Raw genomic sequence first — 14,938 nt, 5'->3', positions numbered from 1 at the left:
ATTCACGAGTACCGATTTGGGTAGTGATCACTTCGATGAATGAAACCTGTTCAAAAAACGCATTACACAATTGAGAAGGCAGCAAAAGAATATGAAGCGAGTGATGCATACAAGCATATTCATAAGTGCAGCTACTTCGGAGCACGGTGTAAACCTAAAGTTTAAATTAAGTTCATAGACAGGATGCTGCTGGCGTTTTTCATGCCTACGACGAATATGATATTCGCGAGATACAAGTTTAATGAGAAGACGCAGGGTATAAACGAGACTTTTGATCACTTTGTAACAGAGTTAAACTTGCTGTAATGGAGTTTAAATTGCTGGTATGCCAGGTCTGAGCTAACATTAAATAAAGCCGTGGACATCACGAGATCACACGAGATAGCACAAGCACAGCTGAGAAGCTTTGATGCATATACTCCGAGCGGCTCATGTGAACTGACTTTGCAGGACTGGGAAAGGTTAAATTAAGTTCATAGACACGCTACCGCTAAATATTCGCAGGCAAATCCACAACTTAATACCGGGAATGCCTGTTAAACATCTTAGATTCACGAGTAACGATTTGGGTAGTGAACACTTTGATTAATGAAACCTGTTATCTTTACAACGGTTGACAAACAGGGAATATAACTTGAACACAACACATTGAAAGAAATAATGATAATCAAATTCTTGATGACAGCAACACTCATAACAATGACAAAACTATTACATTGACAATCATGTTACGTTATTTTTAAAATGTTTCCTTTTCTTTTTCATAACTTCTTTAACACACTACTTCTCTGCTGCGAAGCGCGGGTATTTTGCTAGTTAGCATAAAAGATGCAAATAACAAAAGAAACCAGCATTTCTCCATTTTGCTTGTTTCCATTTACACATGTGTGTATTTATCATGCACTATTGGGTTTAATTAAATACTTGAAAAGAAAGTGAAGAGAAAAAAGTGAAGCACTGAGAATAAGTTGCCTGTTTTAGACTTCAAATCATTTGGATGATATCCTTAGAAAGGAAAAAAAATCTAGGATATGAGAATGGCTTGACATGGCAGAGTTGAAGCACCAGCAAGCCAAGAAATTAAATAATTGACAAGGATTGGTTTTTAATTAAGCAACTGGGTTGGAACAAAAACCTGCAACCACTGCGGCCCCCCAGGACTGACTTTTCCCACCCGTGCATTAGAGGAAGTGGTAAAACAGATATCACTCAGGAAGCTGCTTACTTATCCTAAAAAATACTCTAACCCTCTGTATGAGGCTTTGGCTAAACAGTGGAGCATATTTAGTAACAGAATGAGTGTGGTTGTTTCTCTCCTCAGCCATCAAGTGTTGCCTATAAGTCACCCAATGGCCAAGGTGGTATTGTTCTCCATGTGTTATATGGTACTGAACCAGCTTTGGAGTTTGTTTTAGTTTATTAATGACTTGTTCAGAATCAAGTAGGTGTGACCTCCACTCCTCTCGTTCTTTTACCTTGTACCACTTGGGCATAACTTAGAATGGGTATGAGTTTAATTTTTTTTTTTTTATAAACTCAGGAAAGAATAAACTTGATCTACAATCAATGTGAACACTTTTGCATTGCCTCTCGTATATTGCTTCATTATTTTTAACACCGGGTGGCACAAGGGTTAGCTCTACTGCAGCACAGATCCAGAATTCTGGGTTTAAATCCTCAGCCCAGTCTAGAGTGATCAGATTTCGAAAGTCCCAAACCGGAATACTTAAAAGCTTTTTCATAGATTGTCATTGTTTCAAAACGGGGCACAACTCATCAATCCGAGGAAAGTAACAGACGCAAATGAAACTGAATAGACTTAGGGAGTCGGGATAACTATGGAGTATCGTACACCTTGTAAAATGCACATAAAATCGAAGGGACGCTAGGTATAAAACAGGACGTGATACTTAACAACGGGTCTGTCCCAGAAAAACCGAGACGCATAGATAGCCATGAACCGGGATATCTGATCACCCTAGACCAGTCACATGCTCTCCCCATATGTTTCTGGGTCTATGTAACCTTAAACTTTGAACTGCATGAGTAAAAACTGAGAACCCACTGATGAGCCAGCAATGTGGAACTGTGAGACAGTAGCACGATGATCCCTTCTATTAAGTACGACAACCCCAGGGTCTCGCAGGCGTTACCATGAATCCCCTTCAAGTGGATATTATATTTTCGCGATAATTCTACTGGTTCCTGTCCATAGAAACAGATTTATTCCAAAGTTATGCCGAAGGCACAAACTCCATCAAATCTATGCAGGAAATTCATCTGCGACCGCTTGAACCTGCAATCTCATTTTTATTTTGGGCAGTAAAAGTCAATTAAACAAAGGCGAGGATCTGGGTGTTAAACTCAGCAAACACCATTATTTCGCAATGCAGGAAATAATGAGTATTCCGTAAATCTTAACTTTTCTTTCTTAATTACACCTCCACAGTAAACTACTTCGTGAGCTCACGCTATGAACATGTGGACTGTTTTAAGTGTCATAAAATTAAAATAAAAAAATCCTAATATACAATTTTAAAACAGACAACCTTACTGTGTGTATGTCTAAGACCTCGAAATAAAAAAAAATTCTAGTAACATGGCGGCCACCCAAGTTGTGGGCGGGCATGATGACGTATTTGTGACGTTGAAACTTCCGGAAGCGCGCCTGCTCACACTTGGGTGAAGCTCGTTTGGATTCGTTGGTGGGTTGATCTGAAGTTACGTTGTAAATTACATTTGCTGTAGCACTTAAGTGTAAATTTATGGTTGGTAGTTGGTCGCGTGCTGTAGAAGCGCGGAGCCATGCAAAATCTATTTTTTGTAAAAAGACCCGATTTCAGCATACGATGTGTTGCGTTTATTAGACGGTGTTGCAATGATGTTTTGAATGACAGAGTCGGAAGTTGTGTTTCTTTTCTAATCGCCCCTGCAGTACAAGTGCTCAGCTCGTTTTGATATTGTATCATTTTCACATTTTTCATTTAATGAATTGCAACTAGTTTGCAAGTCACTTCTCTTCGTACTTAATGGAGGTGGTTGGTGCCTGGAGTTTGCAATGGAAATATCTTTAAAAAAAATTCCAAATGATATGTCATTTCACTAACTGTGCGCAAACTGTTATGTTGCAATACCTGTCAGGTGAACTGACACAGTCTCATGTCTGTAAACTCAGTATTCTCTTAAGACTCGCTGTGTAACGTTCATTAAATTAAACATGCAGTATTACAGAGCTATGCTATTTAAATGTTTTCAAAATAACTTTGTAAAAGTTAGTGCTTGCCTTGGTGATCGAGCAACAGGCATCATTGTAACTTCTGATGCTCTCATTCTGGATTATAATTTCTGGGTGTGTTGGGGCTGTGCCAATGAAACTTAACAGTTATACCATACAAACATAAATGTTTAAATATATGGGTCAAGTGGCACCAACTGGCAACTTGCTTGCTTGTGAAACGTGAAGTAATAACTTTCTCAAACCCACTTGAATCAAATTCAGGCATTTGGGGGTCCAGAGCATATTCCAGCAGCACTATGAACAAAATGAAACCTACCCTGGAGAGGGCTATTTGTCAGTTGTATGCCTGGTGATATACTTAGTAAAGGTTTTAATTTTAATTAAGCTGTATTCATGCCATTCTTTGACATGATGTATTCTGTGACTTTATATATGGTGCCAACTTTCATGGGGAATGTAAATTGTTCAAAAAGTAATTAACAGGAACACTTTAATACTGTAATTTAATCCTGTGCATAATTTTTCACCACTTTTCCAAAAATGTTTCTTCTTAATCTTTGAGTGCCCTGGATAAATAATAAAGGAGTTAATTTGCCTCTGAATTGGAAAAAAAAAATAACAAAAATGGAAGAGCAGCAGTGATGGCACAGAAAGATAATGATTAAAGTGTCCACCATAAACTAGCATGCATATACATTTTATTCCCGGCTGGGTGACTTGTTCTCTGTGAATCTGTGGAGTTTGTACAGTATATTCCCCTGTTATTACAAAGGTTTCCTCTAGTTTATTTCACACATTAAATATGTGTATGCTAGTAAGTTGACAATTCTAAATTAGCTTGATAAAAGTAAGTGTGGATGTGGTTTTATGCATGGTTGTACTGTGGCATCCAGTTCCGGTTTGGTTTTTGACTTGTGATCAGTGCTACTTTGATAAACTCTGGCTTGGCTCACTTTGACCATGTAGTAAAAAGTTCAAGAAAGAAATGGGTAGATAGATTGAATACCAGAAGTCACAGTGATCCCCCAGGAAGGAGTTTGCTAACCCCTGTTTTAGTTTCATACTAGCACCATACTGCAGTTTAGCTGGAATTTCCCTTTGTAAATGAAACATATGTTTTCATTATTATTAGCTCGGTATTTTGACCTACTGATATTAAGTAATGTAAACTTTACATATGTGTAAAAATGAATAAACTGGTAGTTTAGAGCACTGAAAAGTTGTTTGTAGGGTCATGTGTACAGAGTACTATGAAATCCTCACTTGCATTTGCTAATGAACGTTCAACAAATCACCACTCTTTAGTGCAATGATTCTCTGAACAATTGGTGAACATCCAGAAATTGTCTTTGCAGAGCTTCTGCTGTGATGAACATGAAAAACATTTTCACTTCAGGCCTTTGATGAGGAATTTCAGATCATCAGTTCTCAAAACACTGTTTATAAAGTCTGCTATTTTCAATCAGTTTTATTAATATTTAACTTATTTAATAACTACATTAGTGTGTTTTATTTTCTGCAATTAATGAACAGAATTATATTTGCTTCCTAAATCTATGTATATTAAGATATGATGTTTTTGCATTATTTTAAGTAATACATTAATACAGTATAGATAAATATTGTACTGAACCTCACAAATGTTGAAGCAATTGCTTTGTTGTATATAGCAAGTGGTTCTCAGATGCCTAAGTGAATACTACATGTTTTCATTCCAATCAATTTCATAACCAGAGACTAATTTCTGATTTATTATTTATTTTAGCTGGTCATTTTGTGTTCTAATGTTGTAGTCTGAAAAATACTGCAGAGTGTGATCATTGTTTTTAATTCATAGGACGTCTGCTTTTTATCTTCTTATTTTTATCCCCTCTCTTGCACTTTGTTTTCCATCCATCCATTATCCAACACGCTATATCTAACTACAGGGTCACGGGGGTCTGCTGGAGCCAATCCCAGCCAACATAGGGCACAAGACAGGAAACAAACCCCGGGCAGGGCGCCAGCCCACTGCAGGACACACACCAAGCACACACTAGGGACAATTTAGAATCGGCAATGCACCAAACCTGCATGTCTTTGGACTGTGGGAGGAAACCGGAGCACCCAGAGGAAACCCACGCAGACACGGGGAGAACGAATTTTGTTTTAATGTTTTCAATTACTGGTGTGTCTTAAAACTACCATATTATTTTGATAACCCTATAAGGTGCTATGTAAAGTATTTGTTTATTATTATTAATACATTTTTGATTATAAGCTAAAGCTTTCATTTAGGTTATTTTTTATTGTTTCAGGCTACATACAGAAAAAAATAATGTGTGATAATAAGCTAAGAAAACTTGCTGAAATGCTGTATTCCAGGCAGTAACCAAACTAAAGTCAGCTGCGTAAATGAAGGCAATTTTTTGGGGGGGATTTTTGATTTATGCATAAATTACTTATTTTTATACAGTATGTGTTTAATGCAGGCAGTTTAGTGTAGTGGTTATAGCTTTGGACTTTAAACCCTGAGGTTGTGGGTTCAAATCCTGCTACGTGACACTGTGTGACCCTGAGCAAGTCACATGACCTGCCTGTGCTCCAATTGGAAAAGCAAACGAAATGTAACCAGTTGTATCATAAATGTTGTAAGTTCCATCCATCCATTGTTTAACCCGCTGAATCCGAATACAGGGTCACGGGGGTCTGCTGGAGCCAATCTCAACCAACACAGGGCACAAGGCAGGAACCAATCCTGGGCAGGGTGCCAACCCACCGCAGGACACACACGAACACACCCACACACCAAGCACACACTAGGGCCAATTTAGAATCGCCAATCCACCTAACCTGCATGTCTTTGGATTGTGGGAGGAAACCGGAGCACCCGGATTAAACCCACGCAGACACGGGGAGAACATGCAAACTCCACGCACCGTGCCGCCCAATGTTGTAAGTTGCCTTGGATAAAGGCATCAGCCAAATAAGTAAATCTAAAGCCTTTAAGCAAAGGAACTTGGTAGAGCAGGGTGCATTGCAATTATTTACATGCATTTTTTACAATGGGTGTGGATTCGTATTAAAACTAAGAGATAGGGAGTAAGCCTTTTATGCCAAAAGAATGAACAAGGTACTGGTATTGCCAGTTTACTAACTAGAGAAAAACAATATTAATTTTGTTCAGTGTTTAATTAAACAGGGTTATGCTCCTAAGTAATATTTGTAAAAATGTAAACATTGGCATATGGCATACATGTTGCCATCTCGTTGTTTTCTGTCAGCTTTGGGTCAGGTGCTGATTGTTCTTTAGCTGTGAAAAGGGTATTGGTAATGCTGTGTTGTATTCTGAAACTGCTGCTGTCTTGGTCTTTCCAATTAGTTCCCCTCATGAGGCTTTATCAGTTACCATAACATGACATTCTTAGACCCACTTAATCCAGGTAAGGTAACTTGACTTTGCCTGCAGAAGGGGCCTGAGTTGCTTTGAAAGCTTGTATATTGTAATCATTTTAGTTAGCCAAATAAAGGTGTAATTTTTCTTGACTTCTCATTGCATCTTCAGACATGGAAAAATACAGGTTGTTAAAAAAGCCATCATAATGGCATAATGCATATGAATAATATTAATTTAAAGTGTAATGTTTCCTTATGCATTGCTTAGTCCTGGAGATGCGATCCAGTTTATAGGCACTAAGTAAAACTGTATCTTGTTTTTGCTACAGTATCTGATATTTGGCTCATTTTCCTCCACATTATAGATGACTTCTAGTTTCCAGCTCTTTTGTTCATCTGGTGATAGATTATTTTAGTAGATATCCTGGAGCTCTTTCATTTGTAGTCAGGTGCTTTGCATAAGTCAGTTAGTCTAAATCAAATATAGTTACTCGGTTGTTGATTTCTTTGTGATCAAATTTTTATTGAAATTCAACAAAATTGTTTATGATTATGTTTATCTTTTCCAGGCTGTAGCAGGCTTCGTAAGCAGGAGTGTCTCCATGGATGTAGACTTGCTTTCTCTTGTATCCTTCCTTTTGTTGTTTAGTTTCATCTTTCAGTTGTTGAGGTTCTGTAGGGCAGATGCAGATTTTACTATACTGTGGGCAGAACTTCTTGGGAAAACTCCAGGTAAACCTAAGTTTATTTTGTTTCCCAGAACATTTTGCATCTTGTGAAACAAAGAAAGTGAATGTTAATAACCTTGTATATTAATCTTGGAAATTAAACTTAGTAGAGCACACCTGTATATAAAGTTAAAAAAAAAATATTTGAGAAGAGAGAATATTTACGGTAGCTGCACTGAAGATGCTTTGACACAGTTTTAAGTGCAGTATGTTTTTAGTAGGCTGTGTATAGTCTCACTATTATTTATTCATGCTTTTACGTAGTCACTTATTTATTTGGAAAAGTTCATTGTTGAGCCTGGATTGCATATAAATAAATCTGTTTCTCCTTTAGTCCTAGCAATTCTAGGAAATCTTTTCTTCTTCTTTTTCTGCTGTATTGGCATAAACCCCAAGACTTTCCAATGTTTATAATATATTTTAAATATTATATACTCTATAAATTGCAATGGTTGGTTGTACAGTCTATCTTGGCAGTACTGGGCACAAGGAAGAAACTGATTATTATGATGAGTTTAAGTTTATTAAAGGTAAAGTCTAAAATGTATTTAGCACTATATGTTACCAAGTTCTGATAACTTCTTTCAGTCATAGCTCTGAGACATGTAATACAAAAAAGTGTCCTATTAAAGCAATTATTGTTTCTGATATGACAAAGAGACGTATTAGGTTTTTAGATTTTTATTTGTATTATCTTTATTATACCGTACATTTAAAAACTTAATAAAACTTTCAGAAAATGAAAACTTTACTATGTATTTTTAACAATAGTACAATAAAGTCTTAAATTATGTAACATGTTCAAGAAATGCTTTAAAGCAGTGGTTAAGGGAGAGTGAGAGACAGGAATACGTTTAAAAAAAAACAAAACACCATGACATTTGACTTGCTCTGTTTTCTCAGTCAATCACTCATTAACTGTGTCAGTGGCATCATCTTTAATAAACATGACTTGTCATACTTTCAGACTGCCTTTCAGAAGTCAGTGACAAATTTCTGCAATGAAAATCCTGGATCATGTAGTAAGATTTTGTGTGTTGTAACATAGCATGATCCATGTTTTAAAGTTGTCATCTACAGTACATATTTTATTGTAAATTAACAAAAAAAGAGGAGGAATGACCCTGTTACAATGTGACCTAAATTCATTATTTCATAAGAATTTGAGGAGAAAGCAAATTGTCCAAGTTGCACTATGTATGATAAACTAATGTAAAGAAAATTGCTTCTTATAGTTTAGAAGACTACAGTATACAATTAAGTAACTTAAGCAGGACTATATGATACTGTGTAAAATACATATGGTTAGTTGTACATTTACAGTTGCAGTGTATCCTGATCTTGAAAGGCTCTTTTGTAAAGTCATCTGTAAGTATACGTTACCCTTAATAATGTTAATATGGTTGCTTTTACCATATCAAAAATAGTTCTTTATTTTTTCCTGTTATATATTTTAGTTCATCCTTCATACACTTTCATTGTACTGCCTGTAAATTATCTTGGATGAGTATTCATCTACAGTTATTCAGCATTATTTTTCTCTCATATACAGTTTTACTTTGCTTTAGATGATTTGCAAGCTAAAGATATAATTAGAAAAATTCCGGTTTGGAGTCCAATGTTTGGCGACTGTATTGTCACTTGCAGTGTGGATTTTTGTTTGAAAGTTATGACTCAGAAAATTTGCTGATTCATTATTTTCTTAGGTGATTAACTCAAACCTTTCTTAACATCCCTTGCAACATTTTCAGGTTAAATTTGACCAATTTTGTGTTTCGGTCACTAAAACACTTTCATACATTCAGGTTGAAACTTTATAACATTCTGTGCATTTTCCCCAATTAATGAACAGTAAAAAATGTAAACATCTCATCATTTGTATAGCTTCCAAAACCGTTTAACCATGCCATATCTTTTAGGTCACTTTTGACCTGACATTGACTTTAATAGCTTTTCCATTACATTTAGAATAGTTCATAAAACACATAAAAGCATCCCAAATGTGATCTTTTCAACTTAGAAAAGTAAAGTACCCTAAATTAACTAATAGAAAAAAAAAAGTTCCAAATGCCAAATTTTTGCGCAGTTGCTATATATTTAAGTGGACTTTATTCTCAATTTTGTGTAATTTGTTTCTTCACAACCCATAAAGCCATACTAAGTGTCATTTATTCTAAAAGTTAGGATCATCCTTACTACAGTTTAAGATGGCCAATCAGTATAAAATAGGTTTGGGTGAAAAATCTGACATTCAGGGCACCATAAGGGGGTTGCACAGCATTGATTCAGCATTTGAGGATATTGTAATGGTTAATATTTAATAAATAAATTGTAGTTTTCACTTGTCATAAAATTCTCTAATATGTGCTGAAAAATGAAATTCACATATACGTTGTTGCTCCTGGCCTTGTACCCAGTGCTATGTGGACAGGCTCCCATGAATTGACCCAGAAATTACGTTACATTTAGTGGGTTCAGAAAATCAATGGAAGGAAAGAAATGCTAATCCATCTTTCACCTTTCCAGATTGAACTAACAATGAAGAGCATTTTAGTGACACATGACTTATAAGTGTAATTTTCCAGTTTGAGTTTATAAGTTAAGAGTGTATGACTAAGCAAGTGGAGAAAATTAATGTATGGCTGTTAAGTGCAAGTTACTGATCATATTTTAAAATTTGTATAAATTACTGCAACTTAGCATTTGCTGACCTTACTGCTACTCTGAAAGCTGAAGATTTGTATACTGTATGTGCTTTTTATAGGACCAAAGAATCTCCAAGAAATGTAATTTAAGATTTTTAGGTGACTGTAGATTATCAAAAAATGTTTCAGTGAGAAACTGACAAATACAGTACTTTATGGAATCTGATTTTCAATTACAAATGAGTTTGTTGCATTATCTATACAGAGAAGGAGCTACGGGGAAAAGTGGTGTGGATAACGGGTGCATCCGGAGGTATTGGCGAGGAGCTAGCATGCCAGCTGGCCAAGGTTAGAGCACTGTTAATACTGTCAGCAAGAAGAGAACATGAACTATACAGAGTGAAGCAAAAATGCCTAGGTGGGTTTCTTCATTGTGACTGGATTCCTTTATATGTGGTGTTGTTAGTTCTAATTCACCTGTTATAAATGGAACAATAACTGTAACTATTAGGCAGTAACCTGATTTTTTTCTTTCTCCTTAAATTATTTTGATTTTGTCTTGTGATTTCATGAAAGCCACAATTAAAATCCTGTATAGCGGTGTTTGAGTTGTTTAAAGTGGCAGTACTGTAATCAAGTATCTGATATGTGTAAAAGGTATAGTTGAATAGAGTTAGAGAATAAGTCAGTTTGTAATTAATGTACAGTATTTCATATGTGTTTAAGTCCTATATGGCAATCTCTGGTGTGTCACACAGTTAGTTAATACATTTCCTAATAAAGAGTACATCTTGAATATGAAGGGTTGTCTCAATGCAAACCTCAGACACATGGATATTGAAAAAAATGGAAGAATTTTAAGAGAGTTTTGTCAGGATTTAGAAAATTCCACAATGTACATTAAATTGAAATATATGAGTTGCTATAAGTTTGACTTTCTTGAAATGACCCAATAACTAACCACTTCTGAGTATCACTGATTTTTTCCTTGCTTTTCAAAAGTTATGGGCAAAGGGTGGTGGTGGTGGTGGTGGTAGTAGTAGTAGTAGTATCCTGAGCACAGAGAACAGTAAAATAGTCACTTACACATGTATGGCCAAAATGGTCACATTGTCACTCTCCAGTACCAGTACCAAGTAATAAAAAAAATTAACAGCTCTTTGTACTATTTCTTTTTTATTAGGCAGGTTACTTTATTAATGTTTTTAATTATGTCTTTAACCTTTTGATCAAGTTAAAAAGCACCATAAACAATAAATTCTCCAAAATCAATTCTTAAAAATAAGAAAATGATTGATTCAATAAGTAAATACCTTTCTTGGTAAAGTATGATACTGTTACTAAGTATGCTGTGGTACAGCACATTGCCAAATAATTCATTGAGCTTAATAGAGTAAGTGAGTATATAAATAAAGTACAGCATTTGACAGTCATTGAAGTTTTATATAACTGTTCCCTGGAAAGTTACAGTTTGTTATCAAAGATCCTAAAAATGACTATTTCTTGAATGCCAATTGTTGTTTCAAAGAAAACCCAATACATCTTCTGTACTGTATGGTAATTAAAAAGTAATAGTCCGGGGAATGGAACTAAGACAATTGCCAAGGTTTAGTAAATTCCATAAAGTAAAGTAGATGTAACTAAACAAAATGGTGATAAAAATAGTAGACAATGACATGGAACATATTTTAGAAAATTTAAGTAATAAATACTGTGTAACCATCTCTTCTGTTATAGTACTCTGAAAGACTGAACAGGATCACCATACAGTTCAGCTACAAAAAGAAATGCATTCTCTATGAATATAAGGGAGGCCTGTTTACTGTCACTGTTACCACCGTTATTTTCATTTTCTGTTGAGTTGCCCAAGACATGGTATTCCTTCTTAAATAACGAAGGCCTTATATGAAAAGTACCTTTCCACATTTGTAACATAGTCTTTCCTTTATTTAAAGAGCAAGGAGGCATACCAGCAAAGGATATTCTAGTTCTTCCGCTTGATTTGATGGACAGAGATTCCCATGAAGAAAAAGTGAAATGTGCCATCCAGCATTTTGGAAATGTAAGAATGAATCTTTTAAAAACTGTGTTTGATAAATTTACTCTTGTGTAAGGCAAAACGGTTGCCCACTAATTTAATTATTTTTAAATAGGCAATGACTGAAAGGAGTCTTATTTTCCAGGTTGGCTGATGTAGCATCCTAAATCAGAATCAAGATTAGTATTCATTTATTGCCAGGTACAGTATTGAAGTAGTAGTATTGATGCAACATAAAAGGACAACACGGCATACAAAACATAAATATATAAAATAATAAAATATACAAAGGCACTACAAAATATAAAGAGAATAGTATTTTAAAATTCAAGATAATCTAGTGTGCAGGCATGCTTAGGTAACTAAGTAGTTACCAAGCACAGACCTGATTAGTCAGAATAACTGCACATGGAAATAAAAACTGTTTAGTTAACATGTTGTTTTAGCTTTTACAGCATGAAGTGTTTGCCGGAATGAAGTCTTTGGGATAGGCAATCCACTCGGTGATTCGGATCAGCAATGTTCATTGCGGTACACACTTCCTTATTGTGTTTTCATATAGGACTTCAGTGTGCAGTAAGTCACAGGCAATGATCTTTCCCACAGGTTCTGATGATGTACTGCATATTGGCCTTGGCCTAAACAGAGGCAGACGGTTCTAGATGAGGACAGAATGGACCTGAATTATGCCTGCCTTGTAGAATTGGACCAATATTTCTTGTGGGAGATTGAATTTCCTCAGCTGGCGCAAGAAGGATATTCTCTGATGGGCTTTCTTAATAATACATGTAATGTTATTTTCCCAGTTAAGGTTTTTTGACAGCACAGTGCCCAGAAACTTAACTGACTCTGTCATCCCAACATCTGAGCCATTTATAGCAAGTGTTGGGTGAGCAGGTGGCAATTTCCTGAAATCTATACCAATTCCTGAGATTTCTAAATGGTATTAATTTGAAAAATAGAATATTACTGTAGTTATTTTTAATCTGTTGATTTGTATGTGACAGGCATGTAGGATTAACATATGTAGGCAAACCTGAAGTGCTTTTTAGCAATATTTGGTCATTGTGAACCTAACAACATTTGTCTTGGTTTTTCATATATAATGTAGGGAAGCAAGAACTCTCAAGATCTTCAGGTCAGAATTTAGGCACTAGTACAACTCTTTGACATTATGCCATTTCATCCATACTTTATATGTAAAGAGGAATATCTAATACAGTTACTTTATTTTTGTGAAAACTAGGTTAAGTTGTTTTAAATTACTGTATAACTTTACCAGCAGCATGACTATCATGAACTAGAATGAATATTCTTGTTTTCTCCAGTGATATAGCACAGTGTCCCAGAGCACCATTTTTAACACTGCTTTCTTAAGAAAAAAAAACTGATACAGAGAGTCAGTTATAATGTCAGTCTTCATTACAGCCACTGAAGTTAAGCATGTTACCTCATGGGAACTGTGATACTGAGCAAGTGTGCATAACAACTGTGATCAAACTGTCAGCTAGACAGTCCTCAGGAGAAAAAAAGAAACCTTTTGCATTCCTTTTAATTTCACACATGCTCGCTTTTGATGTAAACAGAAAAGGAAGAAATTGAACTGGAATCCTCCTAGCTTTACTAAACAGCTTCAAACCTCTTACTAACTAGCCTGAAAATTAATTCTTGTAAAATTAGGAAGTAGTGATGCATTAACAAGACTATACCAGAAGTCTACTAATTTCAAAAGAGTTGTAACCTGCTTTGTGATACACAGGCTCTGGTAGATACAAATACATGAGACACACAAAATGTAAGTTTGCCAAAATAATTAACTAGGAGCCTCTCAATTTCAAACTCTTTCAATTGCTAAATCTCATTTTCTGTGTGTTTTTGGTTTAGCAATTTCAAATGGGTACTGAGTTTTCTGAAATTCTAATTGTGTCTCCATGTTGTAATTTCCCTTAAATAACTTATACTCCAAGAAGTAAAGGGTTGCCACTATGATGATAAGGGTGGAACTACAGGATATCAATAGAGCACATTGGATGTGAATTCTTGGCACTCAAGTTTTATAGCAGACACACATATTGTAGGTCATACAAAGGTTATTACTGTATCGCCACTAAAAGCTAAGGAATTTCTCCTTAATTTACTATTTTTATTCTAAAGCTGACATCAGCGAAGCATTTCTCAAAAATGAATTATCATAGCTCATAATATTTCTGTCATTAATTGCAAAATGCAAATAATGAAGGAAATCATAATAGTCAAAGAAATATATTTTATCAGCTGTTTGAGAGAAGAGGTTATTGATAGCCTGGGCATTTTCCCTTCAGACTTTCCTTTATTGATAACAAAAGTCCAATATATACTGTATGTTGTGATGTTTGTATTTTTTGTTAGGATTTATTATATAACTGCTTCTCACTTTGTGCTTTAATCTGGTCAGTTAAGGAGTACCAAGTTTGAGCTAAGTATGCTTGCCTACTGATTGCATAAGAAATATATATTATTTAAAATTATGATTCGAGACAAACTATATACATTCTTTATATTGCTGTCAAGTCTAGTCAATCAGATGTTCATATTTGTTTACATCTGATCACATAAAATGTTTATAGCATACACTTCATTAAAAGTCCAGCATGTTCTGTACACATTTATAATGAATGTTACAAATAAAACACAAAATTACATTAAATAAATTCCAAACCTCAATGTAAAGAAAACCCAGTGTGAGGAAAATAAAATAAAACAAAACTCCAGTTAACAAGAGATTCAAGGGAAAAGAAACCTCTAGAGATGTGGCTCTCAAGTTCAGTTCTGGACGACTCCTTGTGGCTTCAAGATTTTATTCCAACCAGTTTCACATCAGTGACTCATTTTTACCTAAAACGTGACCTCATTGTTTATCAATCTGTCTTTGTTA

General features: G+C 35.2%; 1 protein-coding gene across 3 annotated transcripts in view; it reads left to right on the top strand.

The window, feature by feature from the left end:
* The first annotated feature begins 2,646 nt into the window (after positions 1 to 2,646).
* Positions 2,647 to 14,938, top strand: part of dhrs7 (dehydrogenase/reductase (SDR family) member 7) — a 29,081-nt gene continuing 16,789 nt past the window's right edge. For 2 of the 3 annotated variants that reach the window (XM_039741979.1, XM_039741980.1), the window contains exons 1-4: positions 2,663 to 2,705; positions 7,183 to 7,345; positions 10,252 to 10,404; positions 11,942 to 12,048. In XM_039741979.1, the coding sequence (XP_039597913.1) occupies positions 7,216 to 7,345; positions 10,252 to 10,404; positions 11,942 to 12,048 (390 nt within the window). In that variant the 5' untranslated portion in view covers positions 2,663 to 2,705; positions 7,183 to 7,215. Of the gene's footprint in view, positions 2,706 to 7,182; positions 7,346 to 10,251; positions 10,405 to 11,941; positions 12,049 to 14,938 lie in introns of all 3 variants that reach the window. The other variant, XM_039741981.1, reaches the window with a different exon arrangement.

The sequence above is a fragment of the Polypterus senegalus genome, chromosome 18 (genome assembly GCF_016835505.1).
Source record: "Polypterus senegalus isolate Bchr_013 chromosome 18, ASM1683550v1, whole genome shotgun sequence".
Taxonomy (NCBI): domain Eukaryota; kingdom Metazoa; phylum Chordata; class Cladistia; order Polypteriformes; family Polypteridae; genus Polypterus; species Polypterus senegalus.
Note: the sequence above shows the minus strand (reverse complement) of the source record. Positions and strands in the feature narration are given on the sequence as shown.